The 25,777-nt window shown below is 52.6% G+C and overlaps 2 protein-coding genes and 1 long non-coding RNA gene across 5 annotated transcripts; 1 reads left to right on the top strand and 2 right to left on the bottom strand.

Annotated features, from left to right (window-relative positions):
• Positions 1–54: 54 nt before the first annotated feature.
• SYT3 (synaptotagmin 3) lies at positions 55–12,565 on the bottom strand. 3 transcript variants are annotated; one of them, XM_074315516.2, is made up of 11 exons: positions 12,462–12,565; positions 11,699–11,826; positions 10,046–10,216; positions 6,391–6,916; positions 4,805–5,198; positions 4,226–4,444; positions 1,813–1,933; positions 1,472–1,643; positions 1,235–1,367; positions 741–809; positions 55–553 (listed from the first exon to the last, which is right to left on the bottom strand). In XM_074315516.2, the coding sequence occupies exons 3-10, from the start codon at positions 10,194–10,196 to the stop codon at positions 744–746; spliced, it is 1,782 nt and encodes a 593-aa protein (XP_074171617.1). In that variant the 5' UTR covers positions 10,197–10,216; positions 11,699–11,826; positions 12,462–12,565; the 3' UTR covers positions 55–553; positions 741–743. The 3 variants fall into 3 exon arrangements, with proteins under 3 accessions (XP_074171617.1, XP_074171616.1, XP_019597220.1); XM_074315515.2 differs by having other exon boundaries at positions 10,046–10,211; positions 12,462–12,564; XM_019741661.3 differs by lacking the exon at positions 12,462–12,565 and having other exon boundaries at positions 11,699–11,984.
• Positions 12,566–12,920: 355 nt separating this feature from the next.
• On the bottom strand, positions 12,921–17,636 carry LOC109452597 (uncharacterized). Its single transcript, XR_012490415.2, has 3 exons — positions 17,534–17,636; positions 14,865–15,014; positions 12,921–14,160 (listed from the first exon to the last, which is right to left on the bottom strand). It is a non-coding gene; the product is annotated as an uncharacterized LOC109452597 (long non-coding RNA).
• A 177-nt stretch (positions 17,637–17,813) lies between these two features.
• Positions 17,814–25,714, top strand: C8H19orf81 (chromosome 8 C19orf81 homolog). Its single transcript, XM_074315594.1, has 5 exons — positions 17,814–18,330; positions 22,983–23,055; positions 23,157–23,277; positions 24,487–24,626; positions 25,514–25,714. The coding sequence occupies exons 1-5, from the start codon at positions 17,814–17,816 to the stop codon at positions 25,707–25,709; spliced, it is 1,047 nt and encodes a 348-aa protein (XP_074171695.1). The 3' UTR covers positions 25,710–25,714.
• Positions 25,715–25,777: the final 63 nt, after the last annotated feature.

Here is a 25,777-nt window from a genome sequence, read left to right as displayed (position 1 = left end):
CTTGTCTGAACCGAGCCCAGCTCCCCACTCCCAGAGAGGACAGGAGTCCCAGGCTGAGTGAGACCCACGTGTGTTTATTCGGGTGTTGATAGCAGCAGCAGTTGGGGGATCGGCCAGACGCGGGGTGTGGTGAACAGAAGGGACAGACACAGGTATGTGTGTCTAGGAGGACACGGTGGATTGGTCTGTTGACATTCACGGTGAGAATGAGGGTCAGGGCACCAAATCTTGAACAAACAGCAAAGAGACAGAGAGACGGAGGGTTTGGGGGGCTGGGGTCCCCCAGACATGCACGGCCCCTCACCTGGAAGGGGAGCCCCAGGAAAGGACAGACAGACGCAGTGGAAACTGAATGCCCCCCACCCTGAAGCAGGGAGCTGGGCCCACCTGCCTCCCACCCTCACACTTCTGGGGGTAAAAGGATGGGCAAGCCCAGGGCTGCCCCGCACCACGCAGCTCGGACGTTATGGCTTTGAAGAGATGAATTCACAGTCCGGGCAGGAAGGGATGGGGTCCAGAGAGAGCCTGGTCCGATCCTGGCCCTAGGCCACACCTGTAGGATCAGCAAGGAGAAGATGTCAGTGATGGCAGAGAACAGACCCACGACCTCCTGTATCTCCATGACCTCCTGTAGCTCCATCGCCACCCCAGGGACCCAGGAGTCCAGGCCCCCAGCCCCTCCTCCCTCAGACCCGGGAGTCCAGGCCCCCATTTCCCTCCCTCTAGTCTGGGTTCCTTACCCCTCACTCTGAGTTCTCTTTCTCTGACAACCCTTTGCTGCCTTTTGTGAAGCTGGTCAAAGTCTTTTCCTGAAGTGGAAAATCCAAAAGGTTCAGGAATGGGGGACAAAGGCAAAACAATGATTAATAATCACATAATAAGACAGCAATCCTGTTTTCCTCATTCACAGTGCTCTTTTTCACTTGACTCTGAAGTGATGGGACCCGTGGTATTACAGTCCTGTTCTACAAATGAAGAAACTGAGGCACAAAGAAGTCAATCAAAACGTGAGGAGTGATGAGGCCTCAGAGGTGAGTGGGGCAGACCGTGCAGGGCCTCAGGGGGGCTAAGACTCTGCCCTGGGGGTGCTGGGGAGTCTCTGGAGGGCTGTGAGCAGAGAGGGATTGGTCTGATTCCACAGCCCCTAAAGATGCAATGGGTTGGGTGAATGAAGGGGTGCAGAGGCGAGCAGGTGAATGCCGTGGGGAGTGGCATTGGCTGGCTGCCCACTCACCTCCACCAGCTGATGCCAGTGCTCCACCGGCTTGCGGGGGTTGGCCAGCATCTCGGCCCAGTGCTCGCGGCCATGGGGGTCCGCAGCGTCTGGGCCCACGCGGCACACGCCAATCACCTCGTTGTGCCCGATGCTGGAGGCGGGGGTGGGGTGGGCAATCAGCATCCAGGCAGGGAGGGGGTGGCGGTCCGGCCCCCTACCCCCGCCCTGCTGCTTGTGCCGGGCAGCGCCCCTCACCAATCATAGTCTACCACCGCGATGCTGAGCCCCACGTTCTCCACGCTCTCAGGGGCCACATCGAACACCAGCGCCTCGTTGTACGTGGGATTCAGCGTGTTCTTCTTGATGGAGGTTTTCCGCTTCTTGAGACGCCGCCCCTCGCTGATCAGAGAGGCCTTCACGTAGGGGTCTGGAGAGGGGGGCAGGGACGGCACTGAACGTCAACCTCCTCCCTCGGACTTCTCCCCCAGGTCGGGGTCCCCATCCTTTTCTCCCCTAGTCCCTCCTCCCTCAGACCCAGGATCTAGCCGACACCCCCCCCCCCTCAGATCCCAAAGCCGCGCCTCCTCGGAACGCACCAGAGAAGCCAGTGAGGTCCATCGCTTTGAGGTTAGAGGCTTTGATGATGGTCACCGTGAGGCGCCCCGCCGTGGGGAGGTAGCACAGTGAGAAGTTGAGCTCCCCAAGATCCGCCTTTTCCTGCAGTTTGGGAAAGGGGTTCAGCAATGCCCTGCCTCAGTCTCCCCGTCTCTCCCTGACTTCCTCTTTCATCTCGAGCTCCAGCTCTCCTCCCTGATATCCAGGACTCACGTTTCCGATCCACTTAACAATCTGACTCTGGGCCAAACCTGGTAACTCCCCGGCCACAGCTGCCCGCCACCGTCAAAGCCTATTTGTTCTGCAGGGTAGATGGGAAGAGGCATAAGTGGGGGGAGAAGTGAGAGACAGACACACAGAGAGAAGGATGCAGTGAGAAACAGACTGAGGCCAAAACACTAAGAAATGTAGTTAGAAAGACAGACCCACAGAGTTCTAAAGTAGGAAAAACAGAGATGCAGAAATATGGAGATCCAGAGAGAGTGTCAGAGGCCCAGAACAAGAAAGGGGGAGCAGAGACTCCAAAGAGGGGAGAGTGCAGAGTCCTGGGGGTGGGCGGAGTCCCAAGGGGCAAGATCAGACATCCAGGGAAAGGGGGAAAGAGACTTGGTGGAAGTACGGAGACCCAGAGAGCAGAATGGGAGGGGACATGCAAAGACCCAGAGAGACAGGAAAACAGAGACCTACCCAGATAGAAGGACAGAGTCCAGAGACAGTGAGACAGAGACTGAGAAGAGACACACAGAGAAGTCAGTCTGAGGGAGGGAAGGAGACACCCCCAGACCCAGCATGAGGCTACAAGAAGACAGACCCAGAGCGGTGGCCAGAACCAGCCAGGGACTACAACCCCCCACCCAGCCCTGCAGCCTCATCTGGGCCCCAGGCCTCCCGACCTCACTGACCTAGGCCTGGGTCCCTGACCCCCCTACTCACTCCCTTCCAGGCCTTGGCCCAGGCTGTTCCCTCCTCTCAATCTCCAAGCTTCAGCTCAGCAGTCACCTCCTCCCACAAGCTCCCAAAGCCCCTGCAGCCCCGAGCAGATGCTTCTCCTGTCCCCCACATTGCTGGTCCCTGAGAGCAAACTGTGACAACCTAGACCCGGAGCTCCCAAGAACTGTCTGGGGTCCCCGGATCCTGATCCTGAAAAAAACAAAACCAGTTGTTGAAGGAATGAATGAAAACATGAATGAATAAAGACCTTGAGTGATAATGAGGGGTAGAGAAAATAACAAGTGACAGGTACAAAAAACAAAGATGGATGTAGATAGAGGGCCATCGCGTGGGATTGCCTCAGGTTATGACAGGGAGTGGGGTTTGGTGGGACCGATTAGGGCCCTGGCGACAGGGACTCTGGAACTAGGCCCTTGGTTCTCAGAAGCTGGGCTTGGGGCACTGAGCAAGCGGGCTATGGAGTCCCCTGAAGGGGACTGCAGGAAGAGTCACAAGCACCCGGTTCAACTATATCAGTGTACATATGGGGAAACTGAGGCTCAGAGAAAGGAAGGACCTTGAGCGTAGCCATTGGTGGGCAGCCAGCTCTTTCCTGACATGAGGATAGGGCTGACACCCCCATCCAACACACATAGCTACCCGAGACTGGAATCAAGAGGGCCGAGGAGCTGGGGGTCTGAGGCTTGGGGGAGGAAGGGGTCGCAGCACCCAACAAGGACCTAGGAGCAGGCTGGAGAAGGAGGGGGCACACAGGAGAATGAGAGTCCAGAAAGCAAGGATCACAACAGATGAGGAAGGAGGCCGGTGGGGGGTGTCAGGGTGACGGGTCTTATAATCGGGATGTTGGGGAATTGGGGGTGTCAGCTATTGGGATCCCAGAATGTCTGAGGCCTGGGGGATCAGGCTATTAGGACTTTGGTGGAAACTGAAGAAACAGGATTAGATCAAAGAGTTTGGAGGTCAAGGGTTGGAAATGTAAAACATTTGGAGATCAGAGAGTTTGGGCTTTCAGGAAACCTGGGAAGTGGAACATCAGGAGGTTGGAAGGGGAAGGAAGTTGGAAAAACAAAAGCTGGGAACTCTTGGGTCAGGAAGTTGGGTCAGAGAGCAGAAGTCACAGGATCATGGCATGAAGTTTGGATAAAGCTGGCTGGTGGGTACATGGGTGTCTATGACAGTTTTTTTGATTGTTACCACCAGATGTCAGTGGGGGTCAAAAGTTGGGAAATCTGATGTTACTATTTGACAAAATGTGGGGGGAATGGGGGCCCATTATATCATTCTCTATTCTTGTTTGTACACTTGCAATATTTTGTAATAAAATTAAATTTTAAAAGAAAACTCCAGGGTCAAGAAGTTAGAAGGCTATGAAGCCCAAGTGGAAGGAGGTCACCAACGGACGGGTGCCGGGTTGCAGGGCAAGAGGACGCAGGGGCCACTGACCGAGCCACCCTCCACGATGTCCCTCCACAGCGGGCGGTCGGGAGGCTGCTCAGCCAGCTCCAAGAGGTTGTCCAGCACCACCTGGCCGATGAGGTCGTGCCGCGAGAAGCGATCAAAGTCATAGACACTGAAGTGCAGTTTGCGCTGGGCCAGCTCAGCCAGGGGCACGGAGAACTGAAATGTCTCATTGAATACAGGGTTCAGGGTCTTCCTGTGCACCTAGCAGGGGGTGGTGAGGGAGACAGACACCATGCCCATGAGCCCCTCCTCCCCAGGACCCAGGATTCCCAGCCTCCAGCCCCTCCTCCCTCAGACCCAAGAGTCTAGGCCCCCACTTCTTCCCTCAGACCCAGGGGTCCAGATTCCCAGCCCCTCCTCTCTCAGACACAAAAACCCTGGCCCCGGCTTTCTCCAACCACAGGTCCCCTCAACACTTAGCCCCGTTCCTTCAGCCCCCTCATTCCCTGACCCCAGCTGCTACTTTCATGAGACCCCTAAGCCCTTCCTCCCTCAGACCCAGGGGTCCAGACCCTCAGCCCCACCTCTGTGGGACCCCATGTCCAGCCTGTCACCCCAGACCTTGGTCTGAAACTTTTTCTTTCGGTCAGGAAGCAGGTAAATCTTGACGTAGGGGTCTGAGAAGCCATTGGAGTCCTTGGCCGGGAGGTCCAAGGCCTGCAGGATACGAACCACCAGCTGGTCTGAGCCATAGAGGTATCGCAGGGCGAAGCTGATGCGGCCACAGGGTGCCCCTGTGCCGGCCTCTCCGGAGCCCGGGGCCCCGCCACCCCGCCAGCCACCGGGTCCTGTCCCCTGGTAGAGCTCCGGCTTGATTTGCCCGATAAGCTTGGCTTTTTCCTCGCCGCCTGGCAGGGGTAAAGGTAGAGCAGGTGGCCGCTCCTCACTGCCCGGGTCTGGCTGGGAGGTCGAGGTCAAGGTCTGCTGGGTGAGGGGCCGGGGCAGGGCCGGGTACCTGCGGGGGGGCGGGGAGACCAAGGTGGGGTGGGTGGCTCCAATCTTTGCATCTTAAGACATGGGAGACTCCCCCCATCCCTTCCCCAGACCCCACAGCCAGGGGGCCACAAATCCCCACTTTTGCTTACTGTGACCTGGAGCAAGCCACTTGCACTCCCTGAGTCTGTTTCCCTATCCGTATTGGGGGTTATCCCCTTCTGTAAGCTAGCTCCAGCCCAGACCTGTGAGGGCAGCAGCCTCCAGAAGCCTCCTCCTGGACCTAAAGCTGGTGACCCAGAATAACTTCCCTATGGACCCCACACAGGCCAAAACCCCTCGACCCTCATCCGCCCTTCTCCAGGTCTTCCCAATCTGTCCTCTCTTCTTTGTTGAAAAAAGAAAATTACAGGCCAGATGAACATAGATGCAAAAATTCTCAAAATATTAGCAAACTGCATTGAACAGTATGTTAAAAGGATTATATACCATGACCAAGTGGGATTCACCCCAGGGACACAAGGATGGTTCAGCACCCAGAAATCAAGAAACGTGATACATCATATCCCACAGCTGTAGTCTCCTAAGCTGCTTTACTGCAGTTCTGGCCTGGGGGGACCAAGACAGCTGATTTAGGAACCCACTTCCCCTGAACTGCGAGTGACCTGAGAGCGCAGTCTGTCTGCCTGCTCCCCTCTGTGGTTCCGACATTTAGGCCTGGTTCATATTAGGTGCTCAACACACATGAGCAGAATGAGGACTAATGAGCAGAGCCCCCAGGTCCCACCACCAGTCCTGGCTTAAGGTGAAAGGGAGGAACTGCCTTGCGCAACAGGAACTCAGGGGTCTAACCCTCATTTTCTCCACCTTTCTGGCTCTGGAGTCCTGTCTCCAGCTTCTTCCTCCATCTGGATCCAGGAGTACAGGCCCCCAGCCCTCAGGTCCAAGGACTCCAGGCTCCCAGCCCCTCCTCCTTTAGATTCAGGTACTTAGGCTCCCACCCCTCAGCCCCAACCCAGCAGTCTGGAGCCTGAGTCTCCCTTATCTCTAGAATCCGGGAGTCCATACGCCAAGCCCACTACTGTCCCAGGACTCAGAGCTCTGGTCCTCCAGGCCTCTCCTCCTCCCGGACTCAGGAGAGCCATAGATAGGAAACAGACACAGAGGAAGAGCAGAAGTTCAGAGTGGATCCCCAGCGCAGTCCCCTGTCTCACCTGGTGGTGGGTGCCAGGCTTGTGACCTGCTGGTGCGACTGGGCACTGGGCAAACCCCCACCACTGGGGGGCAGCAGGAGCAGCCCAGAGCCCGCCCCGCCCTCAGAGGGCAGCTCAGGAGATGTCTGGCTGGGTTTGACCCCAGCGGCTACTGCAGCAGCCGCTGCCTCTGGGTATGAGTCCATGTCCAAGTAAGAGGGCTCAGGGGGGTCAGAGCCCCCTAGGCTGCCTGGCTCCAGCAGCTCAGCGAAGGGTGGATGGTGGGCGGTGTGGGCATGGTGGTGTGGGCCCCCGAGTAGAGGATGGCCACCCAGGCCAGCCCCCAGGTGGTGCCCACCACCGCCTACCAGGCCTGCCAGCCCGACCCCAGGGCCTAGCTCTTTGCGCAGGGGGCCACCGCCCACTGCAGAGCCTCCCTTGTCCCGCCAGGGCACCCAGCACAACTTCCAAGACACGAAGAGGGAGACGCCCAGAAGGACGATGCCACAGAACGTCACGATGACCGACAGCAGGCTCACGGAGATGTCTGAAGAGAGTGAGGACAGAGGTCAGGGGTCAGGGTGGGGTCAGAGTTTATCCTCCCCCTGCTGTCCCCAAAGAGCTATTTTTTTTTTTTTTTTTTTTTAAGGAGGGCGCAGCTCACAGTGGCTCAAGCGGGGATCTAACCGGCAACCTTGTTAAGAGCGCCGCGCTCTAACCAACTGAGCTAACCAGCTGCCCCAAAGAGCTAATTTTTAAAAAATAAATTAAAAAAATAAATTTTGGTATTTGCCATGCATTGTCCTAAGCACTTTACATATATTGTTTAGTTTAAACTCCATAACCCCATGAGGCAGTGCTTATTTCCATATAACCATTTTAAAGATGAGGAAACAGGCAGAGAAGCTGAGTGACTTGTATTGGGCTGCACAGGTAGCAAATGACAGATCTGGCACTTGAACTAGCAGTCTGTCTTCAGATTTTATTTTCTTAATAGCTAGCCCACACTGCTTCTCTATAAGAGGATACACCGTCTGAAGTAGGACCAAGGTCTCCCAAAATGCTCAGCGATGATCAGAGAGAAGAGTTCATAGCACAGTTAGGCAGGTCGGGGTTCAAATCCTAGCTTGCTCTGTGGCCTGGGGACGATATCTTAAGCACTCTGAGCCGTATATTCCCCATTGTCCAGATAGGAGAAATCAGTCCTGCCTCTCTGGTGTGCCTGGCTCCAGAGTCCATGGTCTTTACAATTATGCTACCACACCTCAATAGGTCCCAATAAATGGTAGTTCAAACGTGACCTTTTATTAGAATACTAAAACTTATCGCTACCGTCATGTGTATCCACCACCACCACCACCACCACCACCACCACCACCACCACCACCACAGCCAAGACATTCTGAATGCCTACTGTGTACTGGTGTGCCCTTCAGAGAAACCCAGGTACAGCCTAGTTCTTGAACCAAAGGTTCTGGTTCATTCTGTAATTGGTACCAGGAGTGGGGTTTTTCAGAAAAGACCTTCAAGGAAATGTGAATTTGTTTGGGGATTGACACCTGCGTCTCTTCAAGATAGAATAGAGGGAAAATTCTTGCTCCATATTGACCTTGGATTACGGGACAGGGGAGCAGGTAACTAGCCATTGGCAGCAAGGACAGCTAAGAATGGCTATGTCCTGTCACTTCAGGGTATGCTGGGCAGCAAGGGAATGCCTTCCAGTCCTGAATTGCCCAGGAAATCTACATAAGTCAGTGGCCCAGTGTTAATCCTCATGGCACTGTGTACCCTAGAGATAACATTCCATTTTACAGATGAGGAAACTGATGCTCTGAGAGAGAGGAAGTGACCCCGCGGGCCACACAGCAGGCAGGGGCAGAGCTCTGAGTTTCCTGTCTCCGTTAGGATGTTCCTTTCTAAGCGACCAACATCTGCTGAATTCTGGAGGTCTGTTAGGTACCAGAGCAAGGACTTTTCAGCCTCCTGAACATGGGAAGAACTGAGAAAAAGGGGTTGTTTGGGAGGACAAGACAGAGAAGACAGGAGAAAACTGAACAGATGCTTCCCCGCACTGTCAGCCTGACCCAGACCCTCTCCAAGTAAAAACATCAATTTTCAGATCGCTAACAAAATTCTGCTTCCTGTCGGCCAGGACTAGGAAGCCACTAGGCTTGGCGAGGCAACGGAGTCATGCAGTAAAAGATTCACCTTGCCCAAAGAAAGGCCTGGCCCTTGAGGGAACATCTAAGCCTTTGAAATGTCCTGTCTGAAAGAGTGCTTTTGTTCACCTGAGAGACCTTGGGCCACACCAGGTGTCTGTGTAACAATGTGATTGATGGTGGGGCCTTGGGACACGTGCTATCAGTTGACCTCTGAAGGGGCTGGAGACCAAGGTCAGTCACATGGGCAGTCAGCCATGCCTACGTGACCAACCTCCAATAAAAATCCTGGACACTAAGGCTCCGATGAGCTTCCCTGGTGGGTCGTACTCTGTGTGTGTTCTCACACATCGTTGGCCACTGTATGTATGACTCCACTGGGAGAGACAATGGAAGCTCCTGTGTGGTCTCCCCGGGACCCTACCTGATGTGTCTGTTCTCTTTGCTAATTTTAATCTCCATCGTTTTGCTGTAATAAACTGTAACTGTGAGTATAGCAGCTTTTTTGAGTTCCGTGAGTCCTTCTAGGAAATCACTGAACTTCAGTGTGGTCTTGGGAACACCCCAAGTTGCAGTAGTGTACTAGACTTCCCAGGATAAGTTCTGGCTCTTCTGCTTATAGGTTGTGACACTCTGAGCAAACACCTGCAGCTCTCTGGGCCTCCCATCCCTGTCTCCTGGACATCCTGCACTTAGGTGCCAAGCCCTGCCCTGGCACTCAGCAAGGGTGACCATCATTAAACCTCCCAACACATGCTTCTGCAGGAGTCCTCATCGACAATGGCACTCAAAATACTTCCTAGCTCTTAGAACCCTGCTGCTTCCTGGCTGGGTGACCTTGGGCAAGTCACTTCACCCTTCTGAGCCTCAGCTTCTCCCACCGAAAATGGGGATTATATGTACCACAAATGGTCACTGTGAGTCATCGATGAGATAGGGGAAGGACCTCGCATGCTGCTTGGGACAGTTGGTGCTTAATAAGTACATCCCAACATTTATTAAATGGCCACTGTATGCCCAGGTTGTTCTAAGTGCTTCACATATGTTACATCATTTGAATCTCTCAGGTGTCCCATGAGGTAGTCACTTTCATTATCCCATTGTTCAGATGAGGAAACAGACACAGAAGAGTCACTTGCCTAAAGCCATAAGTTTGTAGATAGGGGAGGTGGGATTTGAAACCAGGCAAGTCAGTCTGACTCAAGAGCCTCAGCTTTTAAGCACTGTGTGAGATGTACAAAGATGTCTGAAGGGTGCATGTGGCAGGAGTGTGGAGGGGGCGTGGGGGTGGGGGAGGCCCATGGGGCAAAACCCAAAAGGTCAGGGGCCAAATGGATCACACAGCTCCTTCTCCTTAGATCAGAGATTTCGGGAACAGCAGTAGGCAGGATGGAGGCAAGACTCTAAGAGGAGCTAGGCCCACAGGGAACAGAAAACCGTGCAGGTCTGCTCTGAATCTCTGAACATCCTGGCTGTAGTGGAAGCAGGGCCCTGGCCGAGACAGCGGGGGTGCTGACCTGCATCTGGGCCCCGGGGGTAGCCTCGGATTCGCAAGTCGTTGAACTCCTGGCACCTGTCGCTGGTGTCAGCATCTCGGACCCGCGCACAGAGGTCCGAGACCAGGATGAGTGCCCGCCGGCAGAGGTCGTCTTCGTAGTCTCCTGACATGGTGGCCGGTGGGTCCTGTGCTTGGGAGGGGCCAGGCAAGTGTGTAGATGGGGAATGGGTTGGGGGAGAGAGAGTGGAAAAAGGGTGGAAAGAGAGAGAGAGGAAAGGAAGGATGGGCAACGGGGACAGAGATTGGGGACAGTTAGACACGGGGATGGAGATTAGGGGTGGACAGGCAAAAAGATGGACAACAAGGAGACAGATATGGGCATGGATAGACAAGAGGACAGAGAATAGGGACAAATGGACCAGGAAGAAGAGACTGAGAAGGCCAGTCAAGGGGCAGAGATTAGGAGGAACCAGTAAAGGGGTGATTGACAAGGAGACAAAGATTAGGGGTGCAGATGTGAAGGGACAAAATTTAGAGATGGACAGACAAGGGGACAGCCATTCATCACTCATGAATTCAACAAATAGTCATTGAGAGCCAACTACATGCCAGGCACTGTGCCAGCTGCTGCAGATCCAGCAAGGAACGATCCACGCATTCCCTAACTTCCTGGAGTCACAACCACTGAGAGGTGACAAAGAGTAAACAAATCAACAAACACACATAAACAAACAAGACACTCTCAGACTGTGAGAAGTGCTCTAAAAAAATAGTGGGGGGATGGGCCACAAAGGAACCAGGAGGTAGGGCGGGGGTGTGTATTGCGGAGGGTGCTCTCTGAGACCTGAAGGAAGAGACGGAGCTGACCAGTGAGTCTGGAGTGGGAAAAGCACTCAAAGCAACAGGAACAGCATGAGCAACGGCCTAGGAGGGGAAAGGACTTGGCGGGTCCAAGGGAAGGAAAGGAGGCCAGATTGGACTTGACAGGGAGAGGACCAAGAGAGAGCGATGGATGGCAGTAGAGATGAGATGGTTATGTGTGGTGGTAGCTGGGGAGGGATGTAGATGCAGTACGCGGAGATGGGGACTAAGTTGAGGGACAGAGAGCTGAGGGGAGGAAAGACAGAAGTAATGGAAGGGCAAACTGGGGCTCAAAAGAGAGGGACGATGAATGGACGGACAGAAGTCAGAGACTGAGACTTGGGATGGACAGCGGTAAAGAATGGGCTGGTGTGTAATTCACAGGAGTGTGAAAGATGGGTGGGCAGAGGGGCAATGATGAGGGCCAGGTAAGAGTGTAGACAAAAATATCTTTGAGAGAGAAACAGTGGACAGGAGAATGGATGTAGGAGTGCACAAATAAAGGAGAGACAGATAATGCCAGAGATCACGGTTGGACAAAAGGATACGGAGGAGGGCTGGGCAGACAGACATGAGTCCAGAAGGAAGGTTGGCATTGAATGGGGAGAGCATAAATGAGACAGGACCAGGAGAAAGGTGGATACGAGGAAGGAGGATTTAGCGACACATGGTTTGGAGCCAGACATCAGAGATGGACTGGAAAGACATTGACGGGGAGCCTGGGAACAGACAGATCAGGGCTCACAGATAGACAGGTGTCGTGGGGGTGCTGCAGAAGCAAGGACTCCGCGATAGAAATGGTCAGACTCACCTGCGCTTATCCCTGCCGTGTCCTGGGTGGCAGGCGAGGCGGCTGGCGGCAGCCCATGGGGGTTGCAGGGAGGACAAGGGGCTGCAGACCCGTCCCCACGCGCCAGGTGGTGAGACGGGGTGCCGGATCTGAGGTCGTGGCCGGGAAAAAAAAACCTTAGCCCGAGTCTCACATCTTGTCCTATTTGGGCCGGCTGCTCGACCCCAGGCGACCCGGGAGGTACAGCTACCCCCTCCCACCTCCGGGCCCCCAGCTCGAGTTTAGAGACTACAATTCCCGGCGGGCCTTGCGTTCGCGCTGCTGCGGCTTTACAGATCCGGCCCTGCAAAGACTACTGGGAGTTGAAGTCCTTAATGCCTCTACCGGCTGCAGAGAGGATGGTGATTTTTTTGGAGGTGGTGGTGGTGGTGGTGGGGGTTATGAGATGCCGGGGTCCCAAGGCACTGCAGGGGACAGGAATGAAGTCTGGGACCGCGACAAGTGGCAGAGTCCTAAGTCTTTAGGGGCCGTGAAATGGGTAAACGATCTCCACGCCCAAAGGATCGGTGGGCGAGGTTGGGGTATACCCAGGTGTTTCGGGTCCCCCAGTTCCAGGGACACATGCCCCTCTCCCGGGGCGGCCAGCGAGCTCTGCAGCACTCCCACTCCGGGGCCGGGGATCTGCGCGCCTCTGCACCTACCGCCGCCCTCACGCGCCGCGGCCGCCCCCCAGGATCGAGCTGGGGCGGGGGCTGTGGCAGGGGGAGGGGAGGAGCGGACTCACCGGAGCCGCCGCCGCAGCCGCAGCAGCCCCGCACGCCCGCCGCGGTGCCCGCTCGGCTCCTCCCCTCACCCCTGGCGCAGGTCCGCGGCTCCTCCCCCTGCACCCCCCCCCCCTTCCTCCCCTCCAAACCTGAGGCTTGGAAGCCGAAATCGCGCGGCCACATCAAGGAAGAAGGGAGACTTCCCCGGACTGACGAGACAGAGACCCAGAGCGCTTCCTTAGAGGATCCAGAGATCTGAGATCGTGACCTTCTTCCCCCCAGAATCCAGGGGTTCTGGCCCCCAGCCCCTCTTCTCTCAGACGGAGAAGCCGGGGACCCCAGTCACCTCTTCTCCCAGGTCCCAGGGTGCCGAGCTCCCACCCACCTCCATGCTCAGATCCAGGAATCCACCCCTTCCCACCCCCTCCTCCTCCGGGACCAGGAGTCTCAGTCCCCCCAGCACCCTTCAAGCAGGACCCGGGACTTCAAGTCCTGCATCTGGTGAGCTTTTAGGGTTGGCAGTGGGAGGAGAAGCAGAGCCTCAGAGCCAGCAGTCAGAGTCTCAGCCCCGTGTGGGGGTGCCAGCAGGAACCTGGGTTTGAATCCTGCCTAAACCGCTCCTGCCTTTGTCATCTTGCACTCTTTACTCTGAGCTCCGGTTTCCTCATCAACAAAATATAGGCAATAAATCTGTTTCCTAAGGGGTGCAGAGGTTTGAAAAAACAGCCAATATAGATAAAGCATTGGCACCAAGTAGGTGCTTAATGAATATTTATTAAAAGCAGCAAGAAATAGTTACTGGTATATTAATAGCAGTTAATGATACTTGCCACTGACTCTGGGCACTTGGCTTAGTGCTCTGAAAGAGTTTTCTTATTTAGTCTTCACTTTGGCCCTAGGAGATGGGTACAATTATGTTATCCCCATTTCACAGAGGAGACAACTGAGGCCCATGGAATTAAATCCCTTGGAGAACGTCCAGAGCTACATTGTCAAAGACGTATGTACACAGGTCCAGGCACCCCAAAGCCCACTTTCACAGCCCCGACCCTCACACCTAGCTGGGGCCTGCCAAGGGTTCACAGGCAGTTTCCGTCTACAGGGAGAGCTACACAGAAGGAAGTACGCCATAATGCACATATTCACAGGTATTTGCACAGATGGAAATACCAGATTCCATGTGACATGTTCCTAGAGACACTCAGATTCTGAGGCTGCCCAAGCATCGAGAGGCAGCTCTCATGCTCTGGTCGATGTGTGTGACTTTGGGGGCAAAGCACTGAAGTTCAAATCTCAGCTCTGCTCTGTCGTTGCTGTGTGACCTTGGGTGAATTACTTATATTCTCAATGCTTCAGTTTCCCTATTTGTAAACGAGTATAATTTTTTAAAAACCCAGATTCTCTGTCATTAAGGTATTTTGAGGACTAAATTCATATGAGGTGATAAATGGTTAGTATTTAGTAGTATTGTCTTAATTAGCAATTACATGCATCTGCTTCTGTACTCTTTAACTGCATTTTACAAGTGAGAAAATTGAGGCTCAGAGAGGGGAAGTACTCTGCCCAAGGTCACACAGCTGGGAAGTGTCAGAGCTGAGATTCAAAGCCATATGGGTCTGAATCTAGAGCCCTTGCATTCATCCACTACCTTGTTTGCATCCAGGAAGTTTGAGGACCTTGCCTCTCATAGCCACCGGGAGTGTAGAATAGCACAGAGCCCTGGACAGGGAACCAGGAGACAGAGAGAGTTTTCTGTATTCATTCAATTCAATCCATGCAGCCATTTGATAGATACTTACTGAATATCTACTGTGTGCCAGGCACTGTTCTAGGCATCAGGGATGCAGTTGGGAACAAAGCAGACAAAAATCCCAGCCTTGGGACAGGGGACATGACGGAAAGCCCAGGGTCCTGTGTGTGTGAGAAGGAGGTCACTGAGCAAATGATGTTTATACTGAGCTCAGAAGGGTGAGTAGGCATGAGGCGGGTGAAGATGGGGTGGTAAGGGGAACTGCTCCAGGGAGAAGAAACAGCCTGTGCAAGGGTTGGGGCAGGAGGAGATTTGGCTCATTGAGGGCACCGCCGAGCACATAAGCTTCATGGAGGCAGCACTTCGTTTTGTTTATCTGGCACTCAATAAATATTCATTGGTTGAATGAATAAACAAGTAGATGGGTAAATGGATGGATGGATGGATGGATGGATGGATGGATGGATGGATGGATGGATTGGTGAGTGGATGGATGGATGGATGGGTGGATGGACGGATGGATGGACTGATGGATGAAAGAGTGGATGGATGGACTGATGGATGGATGAATGGATGGATAGATGAGGGAATGGATGAGTTTGCACAAATACCTACTGATTTGCACACAAATATGCCTGGAAGTAAATGCACACGTGTGTAAAGACAAATTTACCTCTTCTGGCGCTCCCCCTGGAGAGAACAAATACTGAGAAGAGTGGTAGGCCAAGCTGGCCAGGGTCTGTGTGGATGAGGCTGTAGGGAGGGAAACCCTTTGACCAGGGATATATGCAGCCCCAGCCCCACTGCAGCACTGCCATGATTTCTAGAATAGGAAGAAAATGCTGATAAAGGAATTTGTGTCTGAAGCTGTGTGCCAGGCGAGGGAGTGGGACAGATATGGCCTGAAGGAGATGGGGTGAGTGGCAGAGGGAGGCCAGTGCAGCTAAGGCAGAGAGACAGGGAAGGAGACAGAGAGATAAATAGAGAGACACAGAGAAACAGATAGAGAAATAGAGCAATGGAGACAAAGACACACAGAGAGGGAGGGGGCGGGAGGGAGTGAGGGAGGAAGAGAAAGAGAGAGAGAGAGAGAGAGAGAGAGAGAGAGAGAGAGAGAGAGAGACACAGAATGAGAGACTGATACAGAAAGACATAGATATACTGTTTCTCCAAAAATAAGACCTAGCTGGACTATCAGCTCTAGTGCGTCTTTTGGAGCAAAAATTAATACAAGACCCAGTATTTACTATATTATATTATATTATATTATACTATATTATATTATACCCGGTCTTATATTATATTATACAAGACGAGGTCTTACAGTATATTAAAATAAGACCGGGTTCCAGAGACAGACAGAGAGAGGAAGAAAAATAAAGATATAGAGAGAAATGGAGACACAGAGATGGGAATATAGTGACCCTGACTTTCGAAGGAAGGAGAGAAAGAGAGAGACCTCCAAGGAGGGAAGAAAGAGGAAGCTCCAGAAGGGGCAACTAAAGCTAGGCTCAGAAAGGGGAAGACATTTGCCCAAGGTTGCACAGCCTGGATATGGCATTCAATACTGCTCTGTTGAACTCCAGAGTCCATGTTCTCTTCTTCACCCTGTGTTGCTTTGGGAGGACCAAGAGGGAGAGGGCAGATGGGGTTGAGGCTGTTAAGTGTGGTCTATAGCAATAGAGAGAAATAGTCACTTGTTTATTCACTCAGCATACACGTCCTGCACTTCCATGAGTGAGGTGATGCCAGATTCCCAGAGATGAGTTAGGAGCTGCTGGTCTGGCAAGGGAGGTAGACACAGGTTCAAATCCCTGAATAAGACAGATGAAGTGGACAGTGTTCAGAGGTCTGGAAAAGGAGCAGATAAAGAATGTGCAGAGGAAGGAGACATAAAACACAACTGGGAGGAGTTGGAGTCAAAGACGTCTTCCTGGAGGAGGGGGCATTTGAGTTTCTTAATAAAGGATGGTGGCATTTGGCCATCAGGAAAAGGGGAGTCTGGAAAGGCATTCCAGGCAGAAGGCATAGCATGTGGGGAATGGAGACAAGAATGGGCTTGGAGGGATTCGTTAAATAAAATAATTATTATAATAAAAGGTGACTGGAGAATGTTTGAAGGGGTGAGGTGAGAGAGGAGGGTGGGACCAGATCATGAGGATCACAAACGCCTGGCTGAGGGGATGAAATGTTGTCAGAGGTTCTGGGGAGCCATGGGAAAGCTGTGAGCAGGGGAGGGGCAGTGGCAGCTCTGGGTGCAGCAAGACCCCTCTGGAACCCTGTGGGAAAAGGAATGAGGCCAGGGTGAGGGCCCTGGCAGGAGAGAATGAAGCCTGAGTGGTGTCCTGAATGGGAATGAAGAGGAGAGGAAGCAGCAAGTCAGGAGCCAGAAGCGATGGAGCCTGAAGTCTGATGGGCTCTGGGGGATAGGTGCCTGGTCATGGGGATGAAAGATGTCCCCTTTCCCATAGGGATGGACTTGGCAACTGGAAATGGAGGACAGCCTGATGGGAGACAAAGAAACATGAGGATGTGTTGGCCACAGAGGAACTGAGTCTGGAAATGAATCTATTTAAGTCTGGACTGTTTTCATTGCCAATGACAGAAACTCAAATGACCTAAACATAAGGGAAAATTAATTGCGTGGATAAGGGCTTTAGGCATGAGGGAATTGAACCGGTAACCTTGTCGTTGAAAGCTCACGCTCTAACCAACTGAGCCATCCAGCCACCCCTCTGGAAGCTCAGCGGCAGCTCGTTGTCTTCAATCTAGTTGTAGAGGGCGCAGCTCACTGGTCCATGTGGGAATCGCACTGGCAACCCTGTCGTTCAGAGCTCTTGCCCTAACCAACTGAGCCAGCTGGCCACCCCTCTTTGGTTGATTTTTGAGCTCACCCCTGAAAAAAATCACTCAGAAAATCAAGGTTCCCTAGGAAGCAGGAAATTGATGCTTATCAAGCAAGAGTAATGGACAGTCAAGATAGAGACCATCTGGAAGTGGACAGAAGAAGACTAGAGATACAGGTGCAGAGGCAGACTGGGAGGGCAGACAAAGTAACTGAGAAAGCCCAGCCTCCTCTTCCACTGTTCTGTAGACACAAAGAAAGGGAGGCCTAATGGGCACTCATGGGGCTAGACCACTTCACTCCTGCACTTGGGGCCCAGGAGGCCCCAGACCCTTCCCCTGCAGACCCAGGAATTCAGGACCCCAGCCCCCTCCCCTCAGATCCTGGAGTCTGAGCCCCCCAGCCCCTCCCCCTCCCTCTGGAGGTACCACGGCAACCAGGCCCTCTGCCCACCTTTCCCTCCCCCATACAGAATCCAGTTTCTGTTTGAATCTCACCTGTGTCTAACCAGTTCCTCGTGAGACAGGGATGAGCAGAGGGCAAGTGGGAATAGAAAGGGGATGACAGAGGGGAGGAGAGCCAAGGAGCGGGGCAGAGGCAGCGCTGAGAAAAGAGAGATGGGGAGAGATGGAAAAAGGAGACTGGGGAGAGATGGGAAGAGAGGTGGGGAGACAGAGAGAGGGTGATAGGGTCAGACAGAGGCAGACAACTAAAGAGAGGGAGCGACAGGGGGCTGGGGAGATGTTGGGGAAACTGATATAGGAGGAGACTGGGGAGATGGAACAAGGGAGGGGGAGAGAAGTGGAGAGAAAAGGAACAGAGAAATCAAGGAAACGTGTTAGAGAGAGATGGGGAGAGAGATTAGGAGAAATCAGGGGAACCCAAGGGGGAGAGAGGGAGAGGGGAAGGGGGGCAGAGACATGGAAAGAGAATGCGAAAGAGAGAGGGAGAGAGAGGGTTGGGGGAAGAGACTCAAGGAGACAGGGAGAGGTAGAGGAAGACACAGGAAAGTGCGAAAGAAGGAACTGGGGCACACAGAGACTCCCAGAGGTTAGGGGAACCAGGATCTCAAGGTGGTCTTCTCAACCTTCCAGTTCTTCCATATTTGTTCCCTGGGGCTTCAAAGAAAAGGAGGAGACAGCAGCAGGGAGAAGGAGCTGGGGTGGGTGGCCTAGTCAGAGCTCTTCTCTCCACTCTCCTGAGACATCCCCCACCCACCTTCCCAGGATGCAGCAAGAGGTGGAGACCCTGTGCTCCTCTACCTTGGGCACACCCAGCATGCACAGGGAGGCAGGTATGAGCCTTGTCTGTGTGTTTGTGTAGGGCGGGGGAAGGGTTTTTTTCATGCATTGCGTCATAGTCCTGACCTGCAGTGTGCTCTTAAGCAAGTCACTGGCCTTCCAAAAAGAGAGCCACCACCCACTCCAGACTCAGGTCGACCAGATTCCTGGGCAGTACCCTTTGAAACTCACTACATTTCCAGTGAGCCTCTGCAGTTCCCTGGCCAATGCTCTGGACCCAGAACTACATTTCCCATGAACCTCTGGGGTCTCAACTACTCTTCTGAGGCCATTATTTCCCCTAGACGCCCCACCCTGGTCCCTCACCCTCTTCTTGACTGCCACTCTTAGCTCAGCGTCTTCCCCCAAAGCCACTCTTCCTCCCTGCTTCCCATCTTCTAATGGCTCCACCACCAACCCCGTCACTGGGTTACACCCCATGTGCTGCTTTCCCCATTCGCTCCCACAGCCATCAGTCCCTAACCCCATCTTCCTACCCACTTTTTCTGCCTCTCCATCCCCACAGCCCCAGCACAGTTCTTGTCCTCTTCCATATGGACCCTTTCTCCACATAACTCCCCGGTCTCCAGTTTCTCCCCTCCACCCATTCCCCACATGGCTCCAGAGGGTTCATTCTGACACCCATCGCTGACTCTGTCTCTCCCCTCCTCACAGCTTCCTTCCTACTTCATCACTTCCAGGATAGAGTCCCAGCCCCTCAGCCTGGTGTTCAAGGCCTTGTGTGGCGTGACAACAGCTGACAACTTCAGGCTCATGTTCCAGGGCTCCCTACCTGCACTCTACTTTAGCACAGTCCATTCATTCATTCGTTCATTCATTCAATATATGTTGAGTAATATCTCTGTAAGGATACATTTGGCTAGCAGGTAATAGAAAACTAGACTTGTGTAAAGAATAGGAAAGTCATTTTCCACCCCAAAAGGAGCCCACAGGTGGGGTGGGATTTGGGTTTGGTTGAGCCAGCAGTTTAATGATGTCATTAAGAACCCAGTCTCTATTTCCTTGCTTTTTGGTCTGGGATATATTCTCTTTTCACACCAGCTTTCTTACCTCATGGTCATATGTTGGCTGCCATAGTTCCAGGTATCACTTCCAAGGGTCTTCATCTTAAGAACTCCCAAATGATCTTTCCTCACATTTCACTGGCCACCACTAAGTCACCTGCTCACTCTTATTTTAATTGCTGGGAAAAGGAATTAAATTGATTATTTTAGTCAGTGGTCCTCATTCTGGCTACACATCAGGTGGGAGGATTTTTTAAGATTTATATCTAATCCCACCTCAGATCCAATTTAACCTGAATCTCTAGGTCTGGGATTCTACCATCTATATTTTTCTAATGTTTGCCAGGTAATTATGATGAATAGTAAGGGTTGGAAGGCACTGGTTTAAACTGGAGGGGATGTTCCTGACGGAACTGGAGATTGGTAAGCCTCCTCTGAGCCACATGGATGAGGAATGGACCCCCATCAAATGGAGGAAAAACGATGGGAATGGCTCAAGATGTCTCCTTCCTAGGTGTCCGCTGTAAGAACCTACTGTGTACCAGGTGCTATGCTAGGCATAGCAAATGTCCTGGTGGCAAAACACACACTGTTTCTCTGCCCTTAGTTTTCTTTTAGTGTCTTTGAAGGCCTCTATCTTTTGGAAACCCCACCCCACACCACCTTTAATCTAGACTGAGGCACCCACCTGATCAACATAATTTGTGTCTAGCTCCAGAAAAGTTGAGTGGAATTGAGTTGACCAGTTGGCCGGTTTTGTAGATCAATATTTTGTTCACTTTCAGTTTTGCTGCTTTCTTTGTGGTATTTTGGAACTAATACCATTTTTAGCTTATCAGGTTGCAAACTTTGGCATAGGCTATTAGGAAGTCCATGAGTCCCAAATACTTCACCTGTAGAGCCTAATGAACGGAATGACGCAGCCGGTTCTCATGCAGGGAGGGCAGACATAAGACACACCATCTCACAAATAATTAATAACTTACAATGGCCATAAGTGCTCCTTAGTCTTGAGGCCGAAGAGAATTCTGGGACGTTTCTGCAGATGGCCATATTCTCTTTTGCTGAAAGACAAAGGTCCTGAGGCAGGAGGGAGCATGGAGAGTTCCAGTCACAGAAGGACAGTTTCCAGAATGCAGCAAATCAGGACCACAACGATGCCTGAACAGACTTAAGACATCAGCAGGGTCTGATCATGTGTGGGCTTGTGAGCCACAGGGAGAACTTTGGGCTTAATTTATCCCAATGATAATGAGATGTCTTCAGAGGTTTTTGAGGAAGAGGAAGATGTGATCAGATTCTTATTTCCAAATGCTATTCTGATGGGGTGATGAGAGAGAGAGAGAGAGAGAGAGAGAGAGAGAGAGAGAGAGAGAGAACTTAAGAGGAGTTAGGAGGCTGTTGTTCAGACAAGAGTGAGGTGAGAGGCAACAGACTGGGGAGATTGAGAACAGGCTCTGGATCCAGACACCTAGACTTTCATCCTGATTCCATCACTTTGGACTGTGTGACGTTGGGCAAGTCACTTAATCTTTCTGTGCTTCTGTTTCATTATTTGTTAAACTACACTATCTCAGAAAGGTGTTATGAGGATGCACTGGAAAGCACTTTTAAAAGTGCTTGGCTTTTAAAAAGGGACTGTAAACATGTAGTTATTATTGTTGTTAAGTGGACAGAGTTGAGAACTAGATCATTGTGTTGGAAGAATGGAGGGGAGGCCAGTATGGCTGGAGGAAAATGATCAGAGAGGTCAACAGGGGTGAGCACATGCAGGGTAGGTGCTTCTCAAAGGGTATCTTGTTAAAATGCAGATTCTGATCTAGTAGATCTCGGGTGGGACCCTGAAATGTTGTGTTTCAAACAAGGGGACTTGGTCCTGAAGGTAAAGGAAGTTTCTGATGGTTTGTAAGCATGGGGTGCTGAGATGAAAAGATTACCCCAGCTGCCCTGCAGGAACATATGGGAGGTGGGAGGACAGGGACAAGAGAGGGGGGCTTACTATGTTACAAGCTAAGCTATGTTGATTCCCTGAAGTCACAGACCACCAGGAGCATAGCTGTGACATAGCTGTGTGCTGGTAACAGCCTGTACCTGCTCACAAGAGCCCATGAGTTTAACTGGTTGTTAAAACTGTGGGTAGCGTGCAATTGGTCATGGTGGGGGTATTGATACCATGAAAACTGGCAAATGCTGCAATCTGTGTGTGTGTGCAAGCACGTACATGCACAGGGTGGGGGAGAGAGAGAGAGAGAAACACACTACTGGGTTTATTGACTTGTAATGAGGGAGACCGTAATTAACACCTGCAAAGTCTGAGTGAAAGGGTGTCAGAACTTTTTATAGGAACTGGGCTGTGTTAGGTGACTTTGGGAGGACTCAGGTAAGTGGGGCTTTGCTCTGGATCAGGTGCCGGCAGGAAGTGGAGGCAACCTCTGAGCAGGAAGAATGAATGGAGCTAATGCTATGATTGGAAAAGAATCAGCTCTCAGCCAAGATGGGGATGTTTGGTCATTCTATGATTTGGGCAATGTTCACAGTTTGCTGTATTGAGACATGATTCCAGAGTAATCTTATTTTTACCTTGGTTCATCATGATCCACAGTGTGGCCTTGGCTGATGCTGGTGTCCCGTGAAATTGTTTATGTCAACAGGAGAGCACCAGCGCCTGGTTAGGAGGGCCAGGCCAGCTCCTGGCTGTCAGGGGTCAGGGGCTGCTTTGTTCAGGGGCTGTAACAAAGAGATCCCCAAACACAATGGCATTAAGAAGACAGTTTATTTCTTATGTAATGGGAGACAGGTGGTCTAGGTCAGTGGGAGATCTCAGCCCCTGAGATCTCAGGGACCCAGGTTCTCTCTGTATTGTGGCTCTGTTACCTCTAGTATGGTTGAAGCTGGCTTATTGCCACATCCACATTATGGTCTAAGGGAAGGGACAACAAGTCTAAGACAAACAATCTCTTTTAAGCAAATTACTCCAAAGATGCATCTCCACTCCCACTAACACAGTGGGTGAGAACTTGGTCATGGGGCCACACCTAGCTGCAAGGGAGGCTGGGAACTGTTGTCTCTAGCTGGGTGGCCAAGTGCAGCTAAAACTTTATGATTGCAGAGGAAGGGGAAGATGGATTATGTGGGACAACTAGGAGCTGGCCATAAAAGACCAGTTAGCCAGTGGAGGGGTTGTCTAGAAGGGCCTAGATCTGAGAGCTGTTATCAGTCAAGTTCTAATCAGGAAGCTGATTCTGAGTGTTGGAAAAACCACACTTGGATTCAAATGCTGCTGCTGGAGCAAACTGGTACTGCTGTGGGGAAGAAGGGAGGCTGGGATGACTGGAATAGGAAGCAAAAAGGGGCAAGTCTTTCTCCTGCCTTGCTGTCTCCCCCTAGTACCACCTTTAGGCAGAGCCTAATAGGAACCTCATAGGAGTTTCAGAACGGAAATGAGGTTGGTAGAGTCGTCCTCCTGCTATCACAGAGCCGGGTGTAGAAGGGTGGAATTTGGAGCTCAGAGACAGTAGCTTAATAAACTGGCACAAGATCTATTCTGGGGGTGGCATTGATAGCACTTGGTGATGCCCATTTAAGCAGAATAATGTGTGAGGAGTGCTCAGGGCAGCTGACATTGAGTTCTATGTCCCTAGGAGCCCTCCATATGGACCTCAAGACCCCAGAGGAGACACAGGCTTGGAGCCTGGGCAGGTCCACCAAATCCTCGTGAGTGACCCTGGCGCCATAACTTCTGACCTCAGCTCTCTGGAAGGCGATGGCAGTGACCTCCGACCTCAGAGGTCCCTGCCCGATCGCTCTCTCCCCAGGAAGCAGCACCTGCGCCAGGTTGTTGCAGAATACGAGGCACTGGACCGAGAGCTCCCATGCATCAGGAAGTTCCCCACGCCGCCCACTGCCCAGCCCCTCTGCCTGTGCGTGGAGACCTCGGTGAGTGGCCCCCAGCCCTTGTGGCATTGGCTGGGGTGGTGGAAAGGGCTCAGGCATAGAGCCAAGCAGACAGACTCTAAATCCAGGCTCTGGGCTTACCAGCTGTAGGCTTGGCACCTGGACAGGTTGCTGAAAATTGACTGTGAATTTGTCAAGGAGTCAATTGTCAAACTTATCACTGCAGATCCCAGAGGGGCAGAGAGAGGGGAAGAACGAGAGGTAGAGAAGGGCAGAGATTGAAAGGGAAAGACTGAGGACAAAGGGAGTCCTGCTAATCCATCTACTATGAAATTCTGTAAAGTTTACAAATATAGCAAAAGCATAAGAAAAAACCCATGTTTTTGATAGATTCAGTGAACTGGTCATTTAATGTATGAATCCATTGGTATTCCCTGCCCTCAGTCAGAGGATGTATTTATTAGAGTCTCACTCATGCAGGAGTTAAATGAGAAGAGGAGACATTAATGGGACGCTTACTGTGTGCCAGGCACATGGCTCAGAGGCTCTCCCTCAGCTGACCTGGGTGACTTTAGCCCAACACAAGGATTGCTGTCCTTGTTTTAAGGACAAATCCCCACCCCATCGCTGCTCTTCTTTATGACTTTGAACATGAGACTTCCCCCCTATCCCATACACACACACAGCCAAGACTTGCCTTCTTGGCGGTGACCAATTTCATGACCTCAGCAATTTTATATGCTATAACAATGGCATATCATCTTTGACATGGTAGTGATTAATATATGTCTCTGAATGTTAAATAGATTGACAAGAAGTCAAAACCCCCTATGACTCTTAGTTTTTGACAAGTAAACGTTCTTTAAAATGCTAATATGACTATAAAAGTAAAAGTGTACCACTTAAATCCTTGAGGAAATCTTCAAGAGCTGCTAAAAACTTGCCATTCTATGCAGGTTGCTGGAAAAGTTTTCAGTGGATTGGTCGAGTTGGCCAAATGGGTGAATCATTCAGCCAACTGTTCGTTGACTTTTGACAAATCAGCTTGTGAGAATTGATTTTTTGGAGAATGACCTTGAATGAGTCAGTAGATGCTTTTCTGCCTGAGACAGGGCCAGGACCCTGTGATCAAAAGTGATCCTTGATCCTCAAATGCCACCACTGAGGTTCTGCAGGTGGGGTTTAGGGTGGGGACTTCTGAATCCGTACTGAACTCGGGTGTCACGATCTGAAGCTCTCTGATTCCCCCAGCCCGAGGAGGACCTAACCCACCTGGAGGTGCTGGAGGCGCTGGAGGCCCAATTGCCCGGGACCATGGACAGCGGCCGCGTCAGCAGCATCCGCTTTGAGAACCTGAATGTCATCTGTGGGACAGCGGGACGCAGGGACCGGTGAGCCCGCGACGGGGGCGGGCCTGGAGCGACCGGGAGGGGCGAGGCGATGGTGGGCGCGGCGAGAGGTCGGGGCTAGGAGTGAGGGCGGTGAGAGAGGGGGTCTAGTGAGCATAGGGGAGGGGGCGGAGTCGGGGCGAAGGAGCTGACTGGGCGGGGCCTGGAAGTTAAGGTAGTGGTGGGGCAAGGAATGGAGAGACCCAAAAAGAGCTTGGTTGATGTTAAGGGCGGGGCGACGGGGATAAGAATGAGGAAGGGGAGGAACCAAGTGTGAGTGCGGTGAGGGTGCAGGCCCAGGTGAGATCCGAGAGAAGGTGGGATCTGGAGTAACAGTACCTAGAGTGACCGAGGAAGTGACAGGGGTGCGTGTGGGGTCGGAGACACCGCAGGCAGCTGAGGGGGCGGAGCCTGGAATTTTCTTATTATGGGGGGGCCCGCAGTAATTGGAGGGCGTGGGGCCTGGAGTGTCTAATTGGGGCCGGGTGCAGGAGGTATCGACAACTGGGGAGAAGCCTCAGAGGCACTCTTAAGGGGCAAGGCTGGACGAAGAAGCGGCGGGGCCTAGAGCTACTGGATGAGGGTCTGGCCCTGGAGCGGCGGTTTGAAGGTTAGAGCCTCGATAGACCCCGATTAGGGGGCAGAACTAGACTGAGAGAGAAGATGGGGCCTAGAATGACCCAGGTGAAGGCCGAAGTACAGGTTGACCTAGGCGAGAAGGCAGGGTTGGGGACGGGTTTAGGCATGGGGTGACAGGTGAGGGACCAGAGTCGGTAAACGAATAGGGACCAGGCAGGGATATTTCGACACTCAAAGGCGGGGCTAGTATTACCGGCGATTCCCCTCCCGTCTCCGCCCCTCTCTCTCCTCTTGGCTCCGCCCCCTTGCAGGTGGCTGATCACGGTCACAGACTTCCAGACTCGCTCGCGCCTGCTGCGCTCCGGTATCCGCCTTCGCGGACTCACGCACCCGCTCGTGCGCCACGACGAACTGCTGCTGGGAGATTACCGCCTGCACCTGCGCCGCTCCCTCGTCCGACGGCGCATGCTTGAAGCTCTGGGGGCGGAGCCAACCGAGGAAGACTGACGCGTGAGGGCAGACGCCGGGTGCACTTGCGTACCGCCCAAACTGGCTCGGGCTACCCACCCGGAAAT

Source organism: Rhinolophus sinicus, chromosome 8, assembly GCF_057876585.1.
Source record: "Rhinolophus sinicus isolate RSI-liver-muscle chromosome 8, RSI-T2T, whole genome shotgun sequence".
Classification (NCBI taxonomy): Eukaryota; Metazoa; Chordata; class Mammalia; order Chiroptera; family Rhinolophidae; genus Rhinolophus; species Rhinolophus sinicus.
The sequence above is the reverse complement of the archived record's forward strand: the minus strand, read 5'-3'. Positions and strand labels throughout refer to the sequence as shown.